The sequence below is a fragment of the Furipterus horrens genome, unplaced genomic scaffold, assembly GCF_987537825.1.
Source record: "Furipterus horrens unplaced genomic scaffold, mFurHor1.1.pri manual_scaffold_4, whole genome shotgun sequence".
Classification (NCBI taxonomy): Eukaryota; Metazoa; Chordata; class Mammalia; order Chiroptera; family Furipteridae; genus Furipterus; species Furipterus horrens.
Window position 1 is genome coordinate 194,053,523 of NW_028327174.1, and position 13,913 is coordinate 194,067,435.

Sequence of the window (13,913 nt, forward strand, 5' to 3'; positions counted from 1 at the left end):
CAGGGTGTTCCTACAGTGAGAGGGGTGGGAACTGGTGGAGGCATAAGGCCTTTGGAAAGGCCTGGGCAGGTGGGGAGGGGACCGGTGTGCTGTGGGCATGGCCAAGAGGTCTGCCCTTGCTCTGCATTCTGCAAAGGTGTGGGTGGCACCAGACTGGGCAGGGGGGCCTTGGGGGAGCAGCTTCAGGAGAGTGGTGGGAAAGGCACTGGAGATTGTAGGAGGTCAGAGAGTTGGGGTGGTGTGCAGAACTGGACAGTGCTGAAGTCTGGTGGGAATGGAGGTCCGAGAGAGGCTGGGGTTTCCCATAATTATCTATGCAGTCACTGTTCCATCTGGTATCTGGGAACATGTTCAGAGTTGCATGTTTAGCAACAAGCAGTTTGGGGGCTTGTGCATCCTCCCGCATCAGTAGGCTCTGGGTTCTCCCAGGAGGGGACCTTGTGTTTCACACAGGTAGTGCTGTCTGCAGAGGGAAGGGCCAGTTTAAGGAGCAGGAGCTCTAGGGTTGGGGGTGGGGCAGCCCCTTCCAGGGACCTTATAGAAGAGGATCATGGGTTATAGCTACTGACTGTCCCCAGAGGACACCACGAGTTATGGGCCAAACCCCTCCATCTCTTCTTTTTTAAAAAAATATAATTTTTATGTTGGCATTTACCTCCTCCTCCTCCTCCTCCTCCTCCTCCTCCTCCTCCTCCCACTCCTAGGATTTAAAAAGCCATAAAATCCATTATAGAAGAGAAGAAAATAAAAGTCTCCTTTAATTCTAGTGCCCACTGGTAAGCTCTGAGTGCATTTGGGGGTCATTTTCAGGCTTTTTCCTTTCTTTCTTGAGTTTTTTGAAAATTCTAAAATGTTGAGAAGCATAAAAAAGTATAGAAAATAATATTGCAGACACCCATGCACTCCCCTCTCAGGTTTAACAAATGTTAATATGGCCATACTTCTCTTTCTCTCTTTCTTAGAAATAAAATGACTCAGGCACAGCAGGGGTTGGCACGGTGCAGCCCACGGGTCAAATCCAGCTTCCACTTGTTTTGCATGACCTGTGGGCTAAGAGTAGCTCTTACATTTTTCAAGGGTTGAAACCAAAATCAAAAGAGGAATAATCTTTGATAACATGTGAAAATTATATGGAAGTTGCGTTTTTGTGTCCGTAAGGAAAGTTTTATTGGAATGTAGCCACACCTGTCATTTACATACATTGTGTGTGACTGCTTTCATGGTATGTCACCAGCGTTGAGGAGTTGAAGCCTCAAATATTGACTCTGGCCCTTTATGGAGAACGTTTGCTGACCCCTGCGAGGGAGCGAAAGCTGCCTACGCTCTCTCCAGGGATGACCAGCCTCCTGAAGGTGGTGTGTGCCTTGCCCACTTGGGCTTTTATACTTTACTATACATATGCAAATGCTTCAAAATGTGCAGAGCTGCATTCTTTCAAAAATGGACAGAGAGAAATAGCACTCCAAAGCAGGGGAGCGAACACGTGTCTACACCCTGGGGCCGCCTTACTTCCCTGAATTCCAGCAGCACAGACTACATGCCAGCTCTCCGCTGGCCCCAGAACAGGCAGTCCCTGTCGCTGCAGAGCGAGGAGTTGCAGAAGAAAATTCAGGAATAAAAATGGGGAAGATGACACTGAAGTGCCTGTAGATCCTCAGAAAGCAAAGGAGGAGAAAGACTCAGGCACGACAGAAGGCTTCGACCACTTAATTGATCCTTGGCGTGACCAGGAAACCCGGAGCTTTCTGGAAGGCTGGGGATTCTTTGAAAGTGAGGTGTGTGTCAGGGTGAGAAATGGGAAGCACATACTGTCAAAGGTTAAGGGGCTCCAGGAGAAGGGCATAAAGAAAAGCTGATAACTGTTTGCAGGGGCTGAAAAGTGTGCAGGACTTACTCTGGAGGCCAGCTGGGGCGAGAGCGCGAACCCTTGCCCTGTCCTTTGACAGAGGTCTCCACTGGGTCCTGGGATAGAACTGGGAGACGCAGCTCCTTGGCTCTCCCAGCCCCCGCCAAGTAGCAGCAGCCTGACCCCTCCACGTTCTCCCTAAGGAGCCGCTGAGTGTTCCACATGGGGGATTCTCAGGCCAGGTGGAGGTGCCCTGAACCCCAACCTCATCTGCGTGCTTCTCTCCCGGAAGACCCCACCGCCAGTAATGGGGGGCAACCTCCACAGACTCTGAACCACATCCTGAACTTGAATAATTTCAACTCTGATCCCATTCCATCAGAGAGGCAACAGGCATTGCCATAGTCCCATGACGCCTACCGTTCCCCACACCCAACAACATGGAAACAAAACGTGGTCCCAAGCGAGGCAGCCTTTCCTGCCTTTTAGCCAGGCTGCGATGGGGCCTGGAAATGTAGAGAGAAGTCAAGGCAGGGAGGGAACTCAGATTCCTGGGTGACGTAGGACCCATTGTCCTCTCGCTGGTCTGTGCACAGAGGACCCTTTCTCATCAGGGGCAGCCTCTCGATTTAGAGGTCACCAGGCTTGAATCCCGCCTCTGCGTTTCCTAGCTGTGTGGCCATCGTGTTCTTAGGCTTGAGGTTTCTGAACCTCAGTTTCTTCCTGTTAAAGTTGGAGCTGAGGTTTCTTTAGGAGTCAGGTTTCGGGTAAAAATATGCATATATGGCACCTTCAGGGTCCCTCTTAGATCTATTTCTCCACGCCTCCCGATGGCCCATTTTTATTTCATGTAGAAATCAGTTGTGTTAGCATTAGTGGTTGAAAAAACTATCTTTTCCACCATCAATTGACTTTGTACTTTTTTCCAAAAATCGATTGACCGTATCTGTGTGGGACTGTTTCTGCACTCTCCTCTGTTTCATTGATCTGTATGTCCATCCTTATGCTAAAACCATTCTGCCTTGATTACCTCAGCTATATTTCAAGACTATAAAGTATGTCGTGAAACCAAGTAATAGAAGTCTCTCAACCTGTTTCTCCTTTCTCCAGATTGTTTGGCTAGTCTAGGTCCTTTGCTTTGCTCTCTAAATTTAAAATTGAGCTTGTCATTGTCTTCAAAAAGCCTGCTAGGATTTTGAGTGGGATTGCATTGAATCTATAGATCAGGGGGAGAAATGCCACCGTAACAATACCGAGGCTTCCCAGTCCTCCAATGTGGCATATATTTCTGTTTATTGAGGTTTTACTCAATGTCTCTTCTCCTTCTTGTTTGTTAAATTTATTCCTAAGTAATTTTGATACCCTTTGTTAATTGCTGTGAGGGGTGGACATTTTACCTTACTTGCAAGCTAACAACCCATCATGGGTGCTCGCAGAAGACACGAAACTCCTGGGTCAGACACAAAGGACTCTTGGCGCATGACACAGCAGGTGGCATGAACTTCATGTCTGCACAGATTCCCTTTCCCCCCAGGTGCCTAGGGCAGTCACAGATGCTCTGTTCTAGAGCATAAAATGATCCGCTCTGATGTTTTTCCAAAGTACAACTTCATTTTCCTTAGCGGATCTGATATTAATCTACGGGTCAGCTGTTCCTTAGGCTAAAAACTACATAAGGAACTGAAATTCAGTTTGCTTTAGTATCAAATCATTAACTGAGAAACTTTGGGAGATAATTTAAAATTTGAAATCTAAGTTGTTGAATACAGAAAGGTAAAGAGAGTTTAAAGTTATATATAAAAATCAATATACAGTCTATACGCTTAAAACTTATCCCTGTTTTAATTTGTTGGAAAAAAACAAACCTGTTATATAGTTATGATGTTCTAATTTAATAATAGAGTTTTTGAATAGAAATGCAGAACATTAAGTACTGAGGTGGAGTTTTGGGGCAAAAAGAGATGGTTTATATTTCCTGACTGAATGAAAAATAGGATGACTTTAATAATACGTATGGATATTAAGTTTTGATAATCATGGTTCCCTCTGGAGAATGATTATCATTAGAACTCATATAGCCTAAAGAAGTGTTATTGACGTAATCAGCATCTATTCTAAGGATAGCTACATAGGGTACTGAGTGAGTATTAGAAGATAAATGTTCTCTATGTACAGACATGAAAACGTCTCTAAGCTGTATTATGGCATAACCAACAAAGGAACCGTATATTTTTGTGGTTTTCAAGTATATGTAGTTATCACATATGTTGTTTGATAATAAATGTATGGTGGAGAAGTTTGCATTATATATGGTGATGAATGTTCCAGTGCTAAGAGGGAGCGTGCCTCCTTTTCTAAGGCAGGCATAGCTTTGGAAAAAAAGAGATGAGAGATCTTGAAAGTACACAGTCCTAATCGGCCAGTTATTCTCCGTGGTGTTTTCATCAGTGGGTGTATTGGTTTCCCATTGCCACTGTCCAATTTAGTGTCTTAAAGCAACATGGATTTATTATCTTACAGTTGTGGAGATCAGAAGTCTGAAATTCATTTCCCTGGGCTAGAATCAAGGTGCCGGCCAGACACATTCCTCCTGCAGGTTCTGGGGAGAATCCATTTCCTTGGCTTTTCCAGCTTCTAGAAACTGCTTGTGCCCCCACCTCAGTCCCACCTCTGCCTCCGTCACCATGTCTCCTTCTCTGACCTGCCTGTCCCCCTGTTAGGAGGACCCTTGTGAGTACACGGGACCCACCTAGATCCTCTAGAGCAGTGGTTCTCAACCTTCCTAATGCTGCAACCCTTTAATACAGTTCCTCATGTTGTGGTAACCCCCAATAACCCCCAACCATAACTAAAGCATAGTGATTAATCAAAAAAATAATATGTAATTATATATGTGTTTTCCAATGGTCTCAGGCGACCCCTGTGAAAGGGTCGTTCGAACCCCAAAGGGGTCACGACCCACAGGTTGAGAACCCCTGCTCTAGGGTCATCTCTCCATCTTAAGATTTTTCATTTCATCACATCTGCCATGTAAGGTATATACAAGTTCTAGGGGTCAGGACGTGGGCTCTTTGGGGGCCATTACTCTGCCTAGTTCAGGTGGGTAAGGTTCAGCAACCTCTAAGGACCAGCAACCTCTAAGGGCCGGCTCTCCTCACTCTCCCAAAGGTGGATGACCAAAGGCAGAACAGAACCAGGATGGGTGTTCCATGGGAGAAAGGAGACCTACCAACTTCTCAATGCAATAGTTTGGCAAACTCTCTCTTTATTTGGCTGTTCAGAGCAGATAATAACAGTACAGATGTGCTTCGTTACACACACCCACACACAAAGCAGATAATAACAGTACAGATGTGCTTCATCACACACACACACACACACACACACACACGCACACACACACACACACACACTGATAACACACAGAGGCATCAGCTGGACTGCTGTGTCTGGAAAGTCCTAACAAGCTACAGACTCCATGGCCTGTTACCGTGCTGGTTTTACCTGTGGCTGTTCCTGAAGTTCACCTGGCCACTCCTGAGGTCGGGGCTGGGGGCACTAGTCCGTCGGCACTCTGGGCTTGGGAGCGATGACGATGTTCCTTTACGCCCGGGTTTGTTTCTAAGTCCCCTAACCCTGTGGCCTTTCCTGATCCACTTTCTCTGTCTGGTCATCGGGGCTGCTGTTGATTTGGATGTCACTTGTTTTGTTTCCTGATTTCGTTTTTTTTTTTCTTCTTTTCCTGTTTCCTCCTCAGACATACTCAGAGGGCACACTTTGTACTGAATCATCTTACCACCTATTTATACTTTAATTTTACTACTAGTTGTGGGAGGTTGTCTTCATTCAGTAAATGGCACAATCATCTGTCCCCACCCATACGTAGCCTGTCTCATTCTCCAAAGAGAACCTCTGATAACAGATCTGTGAGTACTACTCATTTTTCTGGGTAAGTGGACACACCTACAAAGAGAAAGTAAAACATCATATTAGTTTAATCACATAAACAACAAATGTATTTCAGCCTACAGAGTGCCGGGTAAGGCTTTGCAGTGATTTTTTTCTATTCCTGTGCCTCTCACCTCCAGATGGCTGGCTACTCCCTACTCGGGTAACACTGGGTACCAATGCATCCGTGCAGTTAGCTTCTCGGGATGGAAATCTCAGCTGTTTACACACAGATATGGTTTCTTATCGTTTAACAGGCTATTTATTAACCTTTTATTTTGAAATAATTGCAGGCGTATTGGCAGTTGCAGAAACAGAGAGGTTTCCAAGAGAGGTTTCCATGGACCCCTTTATCCAGTTCCCCTGTAGTTATAGTCCAGTCTCCTCCAGCATCATTACCCTCCAAAGACCTGCCGGAAACACACCCATAGTTGGACAAGGCGGATTTATGACTCATCGCAGCGAAGGAGAACACACACCATGGGGCATCTCAGTTGGAGTGTGGTAGAAAGAACCTACTATAGGGTCTGGGCTTATCTCAAATCTTATCTCTACGGTGAGGAGGCAAGCATGCGGGTAAAGCTGTCATCAGTGAAGCAGCAACAGTCACTCATTTTAGCCAAGTGGGGACGGGGCTGGTGTTTGGGATTCCCTGGGTGGCATAGGGACCTGACTTTTGTTAGTTGCTTAGACAAAATTATGAAGTGGCCTTGTTTTGTCTCAGCTGATCATGGCGACCTTGTCTGAGGTTGGTAGCCTGTGAGGTTGTTTTATGTCCAACAGGAGAATCACCTGGCAGAGCTGGGAATGCCAGGCCAGCTTCTGATGCCAGGGGCTGCATCTTTCCCTCCTTTCTCACCTTTTCTGCACATTGGCGGGACGTGTGCATGTACTTCTGTGTCATTTTTTCACATGTAGATTTGTGTAACCAGCACCACAATCAAGATATAATACTTGATCACCACCAAGATCTCTGTTGTGCCGCTCCTTTATAGTTACACCTACCTGCCTGCTGCCCACCATCCCATCCCTGATTCCCTGGCCATCACTAATCTATTGTTCCTCTCTAAAACTTGGCCACAGTGGGAATGCTATACAAATGGAATCACACACAATGTGGCTTTTTGATAATGGCTTTTTTCCCTTAGCGCAGTGCCCTTGAGAGCCACCCAAATTACGATATATAGCAATAGTGCATTTCTTTTTCATCGCTGAGTATTCCATTGCATGTGTGTTAGTTTCCTATTTTGCTGTTATAACAGACAAAAACTTAGCAGCGTACACAACACAGATTTGTCATCTTACTGAATTGGAGGTCAACGGTCTGACATGGGTTTTGCAGGGCTAAAATCAAGGTGTTAGCAGGCTCTGTTCCTTTCTGAAGGCTCTAGGGGCAAAAATCTATTCCTTGTTGGCAGAATTCAGTGCTCTGCGGTTGTAGGACTGAGGTCCCATTTTCTTGTTGGCTGTCAGCTGAGGCTGTTCCCAGTTTCTAGAGAGAGATCACCCTCATTTCTTGGCTTGTGACCTGCTTCTTCCATCCTAACCATTGTGCTTAGATTCTCTCCTGCCTCTTCATCATTATGGCCCCTTTTTCTCCTTTCCTCTTCCACATGTAAGATGATTCCCATCTGGATAATTCAGGAAAAACTCCCATCTCCAAGTGCTTAACCTTAATTACATCTGTAAAATCCCTTTGCCATGTAAAATAACACAGTCACAGGTTCTGGGATAGGGTGTGGCCTTCTTTCGGAGGGTGGGCATTATTCTGCCTCTCACGTGATAGATGTACTACAGTTTGTTTAACCAGTTACCTATTGAAGGATGTTTTAGTTGTTTCCATTTTGGGGCTATTAGAAACAAAGCTACTATGCACATTCTTTAAAAAAATAATGTATATAAGTGGATTGCACTCTGTTTCATTTTGAAACTTACTTTTTTCACTCAACCATACATTTCTGAGTTTTATTCATGTTGATCTTATAGGAACTGGGTCTTTTGTAGTGCTGTTGTGCTCCATTGCAGTTATGAACAATGTTCCCTGGAGTCGTTCCCTTTTCTCTGCTGTGTAATATTCCGCTGAGTGATTGCTCCAAGGCACAGTCATCCATTCCCTTATTGGTGGACACTTAGGTTACTTCCAACATATTGCTCCTGCAAACAGTACTACAGTAGATATCTTTGTGCGGATCTCCATGTGCCAGGATGAAGCATTTTTCTAGACTGGACAAGTACAAGGGAAATTTCTGGTCCCAGAGTCAATGTATATGTGTCGGTTTCAACTAGCTATTGTCTAATACACTTCACCAGCAGTGATGAAAGAGTTTCCTACATTCCTGTCAACACTTGGGGTCAATATTCTTTTTCATTTTTGCCTTCCCGGAAGGTATGAAAATGGTACCTGCTAATTTTAATTTGCATTTTCCTGATCACTCTGGAAGCCCAGCACACTTGTGCTGACTTCTCCTGACGCCAGTAGTAGAGGTTGCTGCATCTGTTTTTAAGCGTTAAGATCTGGGCATTGCAACCCGACAACTAAAATTTAGTGTCTTGTCTGAAATTACAGGATGTTCCTCAGGTCTCCATGTTTCCATGGGAACAAGTAACAGTCATCCTTCATGATTAGGTGGTATCCATGGCAACCAAGCCAGCAGCATTTGAATGAAACTGATTTTATTTTATTTATTTATTTTTGCAAACATGTGAAGGTTAAAATGCATTTCTCTGGCTGTGGTCTCCAAGAATAGGAACACAGCTTGGCCTTCTGGTACAATGGAGGCTCTTTTGATCTCTTAGTGGAAAGAGGATCCAGGATCAGCTGGTTCTGTGGCTTGGTTTTACAGACTGAATCCTGGGAGGTCATGTGGAGGTCACACAGTCTGAGCTGAGGGGAGACTCCTCGGCCAGTGCTCCAATGTCTCGGGGAGACTCTAGGAGGTTGGCCGCTTCTCCCTTCCTGGGATCTGTTCCTGGCGATGCCATCTTCATGTACCATCTGTGTTGCTTAGACTTCTGGGGGCATGAGGCCCAAGCCCCTCGGTGTCTTCTTCCCCAAATTAGAAAAGATATGTTGCCGAACCGAAGGCCAAAGTCACCTGTGTTTTTTTCAAGGATGTGGGCTAAATCCCTGGGGGCAGAGTTAGGATGCAGGGGTCAACTTTTCATCTTCTTTGCCTGTGTAAAATAAAGAGAATTTTGTTTTGGTTTTGGTGGTGGGGAATAGGGATGGTTACTGCTTTGACACGCTGACTCACTGCATTGCCACTACAGCAGACCCTCTCTATATTGCGGTTCACTTATCACGGCCTCACTGTATCGCGGGATTTGTAAAAATATTATATTTAATTATTTATCATGGATTTTTTGCTATATTGTGGGATATTGCGGTACTGTATACGTATGTTGTTAAAGTTACGTAGGGTTAAGAGTGTAGAATAAATGTAAGGTTCCTACTTCGCAGAGGGGTCTAGATAAGTGAGGGAATACTGTAAATCATGAGCTCAGAGGTGGAAAGGGGCTGGCCTGGAGTCACACAGCAGAGTCAAGGTTGAATCCTGTCTCCTAATCCAACCTTGGGTCCTCTCCCTACGCCCTGCTCCAGGTACCCTTCGCCTTCTCTGAGGCCCTAAATGTGGGCTTGCGGGGGGCAGTTTAAGGGGATTTCAGCATATACCCTTACTTCCTACCTGGGGGAACTTTAGAGGAAGTCACTTGCCTCTCAAAACCTCAATTTCCTCATCTGGAAAATGGAGCTCACTTTAGCTGTCCAAGTTGTCATGTAGGGACTATATTTGAATAGGTTCGGAACATCCGTTCTCAATGGGGGCAATATGGACCCCAAATGGGCAAAAAATTGCTTCTTGGGGGGGGGGCACAAAAATCTCTTCTATATAAAGTCCAATATGCATACAGTGCATAGAAGGTACTGTATATATGGTATTAAACTTTTATGGGAGGGTGCCCTGGCCAGGTGGCTTAGTTGGGGAGTGTCATACCATAAACCAAAAGATCATAGGTTTGATCCCCAGTCAGGTGACATGCCTAGGTTATGGGTTTCATCCCTGGTCGGGGTGTGTACAGGTGACAACTGACTGATGTTTCTATCGCTCTCTCTTTCCCTCTCTCTCTCCTTCTCTCTCTCCAAAATCAATAAACATGTCCTTGGGTGAGGATCAAAAAATTTTTTTTATGGAAGGAAACTAGGAAAAATGTATCTAAAAAGACTCCTTAGGGGGAAAGATAATGAATAAAAGGTAGAGAAATGCTGGTCCAGAATCCAGGGACCCATGAGGTTATGATTACGAACTTTGTAGTCAGGGCTTGCGGCAGGCCTGGGGAAGCTGTTTGGGGTGTCAGGTTGGGAGAGAGCTTGGCTGGGCCCAGACTCTGTGATGTTCAGTGTGACCACATCACAGCTTCTCTTGGGGCCTGGTTTCCCGTCCAGACGGAAAGGAGTTTCCGTCAGCTGCACCAGTGAGGACTGGTTGGTTCTCAGCATCTGAGATGCCGCCTGGTGGGTCAATGGGGGTCTAGCAGGAAGCAGGCGGCACTTACACTAGGATGATTTGAGGTGTGGGTGGGTGTGGGGAACTGTGAAGAGGGCTGCAGAACCCCAGAGCTAGCGACAGCCTGGGCCCTAAGGAGGGGGGCGGGGCCCAGGAGACAGGGTCATTGATGGCTGCTGGAACCCTCAGTGGAGGGAGGCAGCCTAAGCGACTCTCCTCCCTCCCCCGATCTCCTACCAGGGTTTCCCATTGGCCAGACCCTGTGGAGGCTGGAGGACCAGAAGCTCCGTTGGTGTGGTCTGCGAGGGTCAGCAGCCCCCTGGAGCAGAAGGCAGGGTGGAGAATGGAGCTGGGGCCAAGTGGAAGCCACGTGGAAGGGACCAGGCGCCCCTTCTGTTTCCTGTGGAGTGCAGGGCCTGCCCTGGCCATCCCATCCTGTCCTGCAGCCTCCTCACTGGCTTTCTGCCTTTTGACGTTGATGGGGTGAAGCCAGCGCTTCAGAATTGAAGTATAAGGCCATTTTGGGAGCCCCCCGAGATGATTTTGCTATAGACCTATTGGATTAGGGACTCGTGGACAAGTCCCTTCCCTCTGGTCTCAGCTTCCTTATCTGTAAGATGGATGGTTGGACCAAATCACCCCTGAGAACCCAGGAAGCTAGAGGCAGCAGGTGCTCTGAACAGGTTGATCGGACCTGGTCTCAGAGGAGAGGCAGTGTTGCTGGGCTCCTCGTGTTCGAGCAGGTGACTCCTTGTGTCTCTTGGCTAGAATAATGATGGCCTGACTGCCCAGGAAGGGGTAGTGTGGTCGTGTGTGTGTGTGTGTGTGTGTGTGTGTGTGTGTGTGTGTGTGTCTCCTGAGGCTTCTGGAAGCTGGCTGAGCACTGTGCCTCCCGCATGGGTAGGACACAGTGGTTATGGAAGCAACCGAGGGAGGCAACTGAGGTGGAGTTCTGGGAATGGGGGAGAGGTGAAGGCAGACTTGTGAGTATGGGCAGAGTTTTCCTAGGGAAACCCCAGAAAAAGTGGGTGTCCCCTAAGGTGAGGCTAGCAGGGATCATGGGGGAGGAGTCATGAAGGGTCTAAATAGGGAGCAGTCACTGGGCTGAGGAGAGGTTGCAGGGAGGAAGTTTTCTGGGATGAATGGACAGGAATGGCTAGTCCGCATCTGGACCTGGTGGGATCCCCTGTTGCGGGCCTGCCCGGTGGTCAGCGGGGCCTGAACCTGTCCCTGCCAGTGGCCCACCTCCTTAGGCTCATTGCCAGAGCTCAGCATTGGAGCCTGTCCCAGCTGGGTGAGGGGCTCAGTTCTGTCCTGTCACACATCTGAGGTCCCCTGTTTGATCGGGCACGTGGAGGAAACGGACCAGAAAGTGTGGTCATTGCCCCCAATAGCCCATTCTGCCTTCTAGGAAAGCCTGCCCCTCGTGATCTGTCCTGTGTTTGAGCACCGCCCACACACGGATGTGTACCTGGGAGTGGGTCGGAGCTGGTACCCAGCCTTGGAGTTTCTGTGTGGATGTGAACGTGTGAGTGTGTTTGCTGGGCGTGCACCTCTGGCTCCGCCCCTTTGTGTGTTCACATGCACCAGGGAAACCTGGGCCCTGGTCTTTTTCTTCCTTTTGAATCAACAAGTCTTTCCCAAGCACCTGCCAGGCAGCAGGCTCCATGCAGAGCACTGGGGACCCGGTAGAAGTTCTGCAGTCAAACTGAGGACTCTCTCTCTCTCTCTTTCTCTCTCTCTCTCTCTCTTTCCCTCCCCCTCTCCCACAACTTCTCTCTCTCTCTTTCTCTCCCCTTCCCCTCATGTCTCCCTCTTTTCCTTCCCCCCACCTCTCTCTCTGCCTCCCCCTCTTCCCCCCTCTCTCTCTCAAAGTGAGAACATTTATAAGAGAGACTTACGCCTGGCCATTGCTATAGGAGCCAGAAGTGGGCTAAGAGCTGGGGACAGAGGGGGTTACCAGGGGTCCCTACCAAGGCCTACAGGGTGGGTCAGGCTGGGAGGGGCAGGAAGGGAGTCCTCTGTGGGGTCCCAGTGGAAAAGACAGCCAGGGCCAAGCATGGTGTGGCAGCCAGTGAGGAAAGAAGCAGGTTGGACTGACCTGGGAGGTTTTAAACAATCATGCTCAGGCCACGGCTAAAAGTTTTGAATGAGCTGTCACCATTTAAAAACCAGAATATTTCTTATTTAAAAAAAACCCAGATTTCTAGCTTCTCTTGAACTGGGGGGAGCTATAGCTGCCCCGGGCCCCTGATTGCTAGGCCGGAATAACCAGCCGGAGCTGAGCACCAGGTCACCACCCTTGATTCCATAACCTGCTGGGCCCTTGAACTTCTCTCAAGTTCAAAGCCTATAAAAAAGGTCTGAATTGGAAGCGAGAGATCACAGATTCTCATGTTGTAAAGGGACTTCTTGTATGCTTCCAGTAGCAGGGAGCTCATTGCATCTCAAGATGTAGCGCTTGAAGTGCGGGTTTGGGGAGACCTTTTAGAAAAATTGTGGTAAATATATATTACATAAACTGGGCCATTTTGATCATTTTCAGTGGCATTAAGTATATTCCCAGTGTTCTACAGCCGTCACCACCATCCCTTTCTAAGTCTTTTCCCTCCAAACAGAAGCTCTGTTTCCACGGAGCAGTAACTCCTCATGCCCCCGCCTCCTCCACCCCCTTTCCCGTCCCACGCCCCTGGGAACCTCTCATCTACTTCCTATCTCTGTGAATTTGCCTATTCTAGGTATTTCCTCTAAGTACAGTATTTGTCCTTTTGTGTCTGGATCCTGTCGCTCAGCATGTTTTCAAGGTGCATAACCTGGCAGCTGGATCAGAATGCCCATTCCTTTTTCGGATGGGTAACTTCCCCTTGTGTGGACACGCGGCCATGATTACCCATTCATCTGTTGGTGGACACTTGGGGTGCTCCTGCCTTTTGGCTGTTGTGAATAACACTCCTATGAACATTTGCCTATGAGTATTTGTCTGTGTCCCTGTTTTCAGTTCTTGGTGTATATACCCAGGAGTGGAATTGCTGGGTCGTGTGATTTAATTTTGGGGGGACCTTTTCTACAGTGGCTTACTGTGTTACGGGGACCTGGCCAGGATGGGATGACAGGAGGGTCTGACTGGATGGTCTCAGCGTTCATGCTCACCCTCTCTCTCCCTCTGTTGACAGAGTCGCCCCAAGAAAGGCCCGGCTCCCGGCGCAGCCTGCCCGGCAGCCTCTCAGAGAAGAGCCCCAGCATGGAGCCCTCAGCCGCTACGCCGTTCCGGGTCACGGTAACTATCTCTGCGTCACCATCGCCATCTGGCCTGGGGTGCCGCTCTGTGACCCTGCGGTCCCCCTTCCTGGAGCCTCACGGACCGGGAGAGCATCCAGCCTCCCTTGTTCTAGGTATCCAATCGCTCAGCTGCTCCCCTCTCTGTGGCTCAGCCCCGCCCCTGGGGGCCACATGGGGGTTCCATCCTGTGAGGGAGGGGGCAGGTAGGGGACAGACCCCCTGCTAGTGCTCAGTCAGACACACACTCTCTCACGTGTGCGCACACACTTCCCTGACTCTTGAGAGGAACAATAAATGTTTCCAAATTTTAATATCTCTCATATTACAGCCCATGA

The 13,913-nt window shown here is 47.9% G+C and overlaps 1 protein-coding gene across 7 annotated transcripts in view; it reads left to right on the forward strand.

Annotated features, from left to right (window-relative positions):
* The window catches only part of DAB2IP (DAB2 interacting protein), a 182,887-nt gene that overhangs the window by 73,444 nt on the left and 95,530 nt on the right, over positions 1-13,913 (forward strand). For all 7 annotated transcript variants that reach the window (XM_090274670.1, XM_090274668.1, XM_090274675.1 and 4 more), the window contains exon 2: positions 13,473-13,576. In XM_090274670.1, coding sequence (XP_090130796.1) covers positions 13,473-13,576 — 104 coding nt within the window. The remainder of the gene's footprint in view (positions 1-13,472; positions 13,577-13,913) is intronic.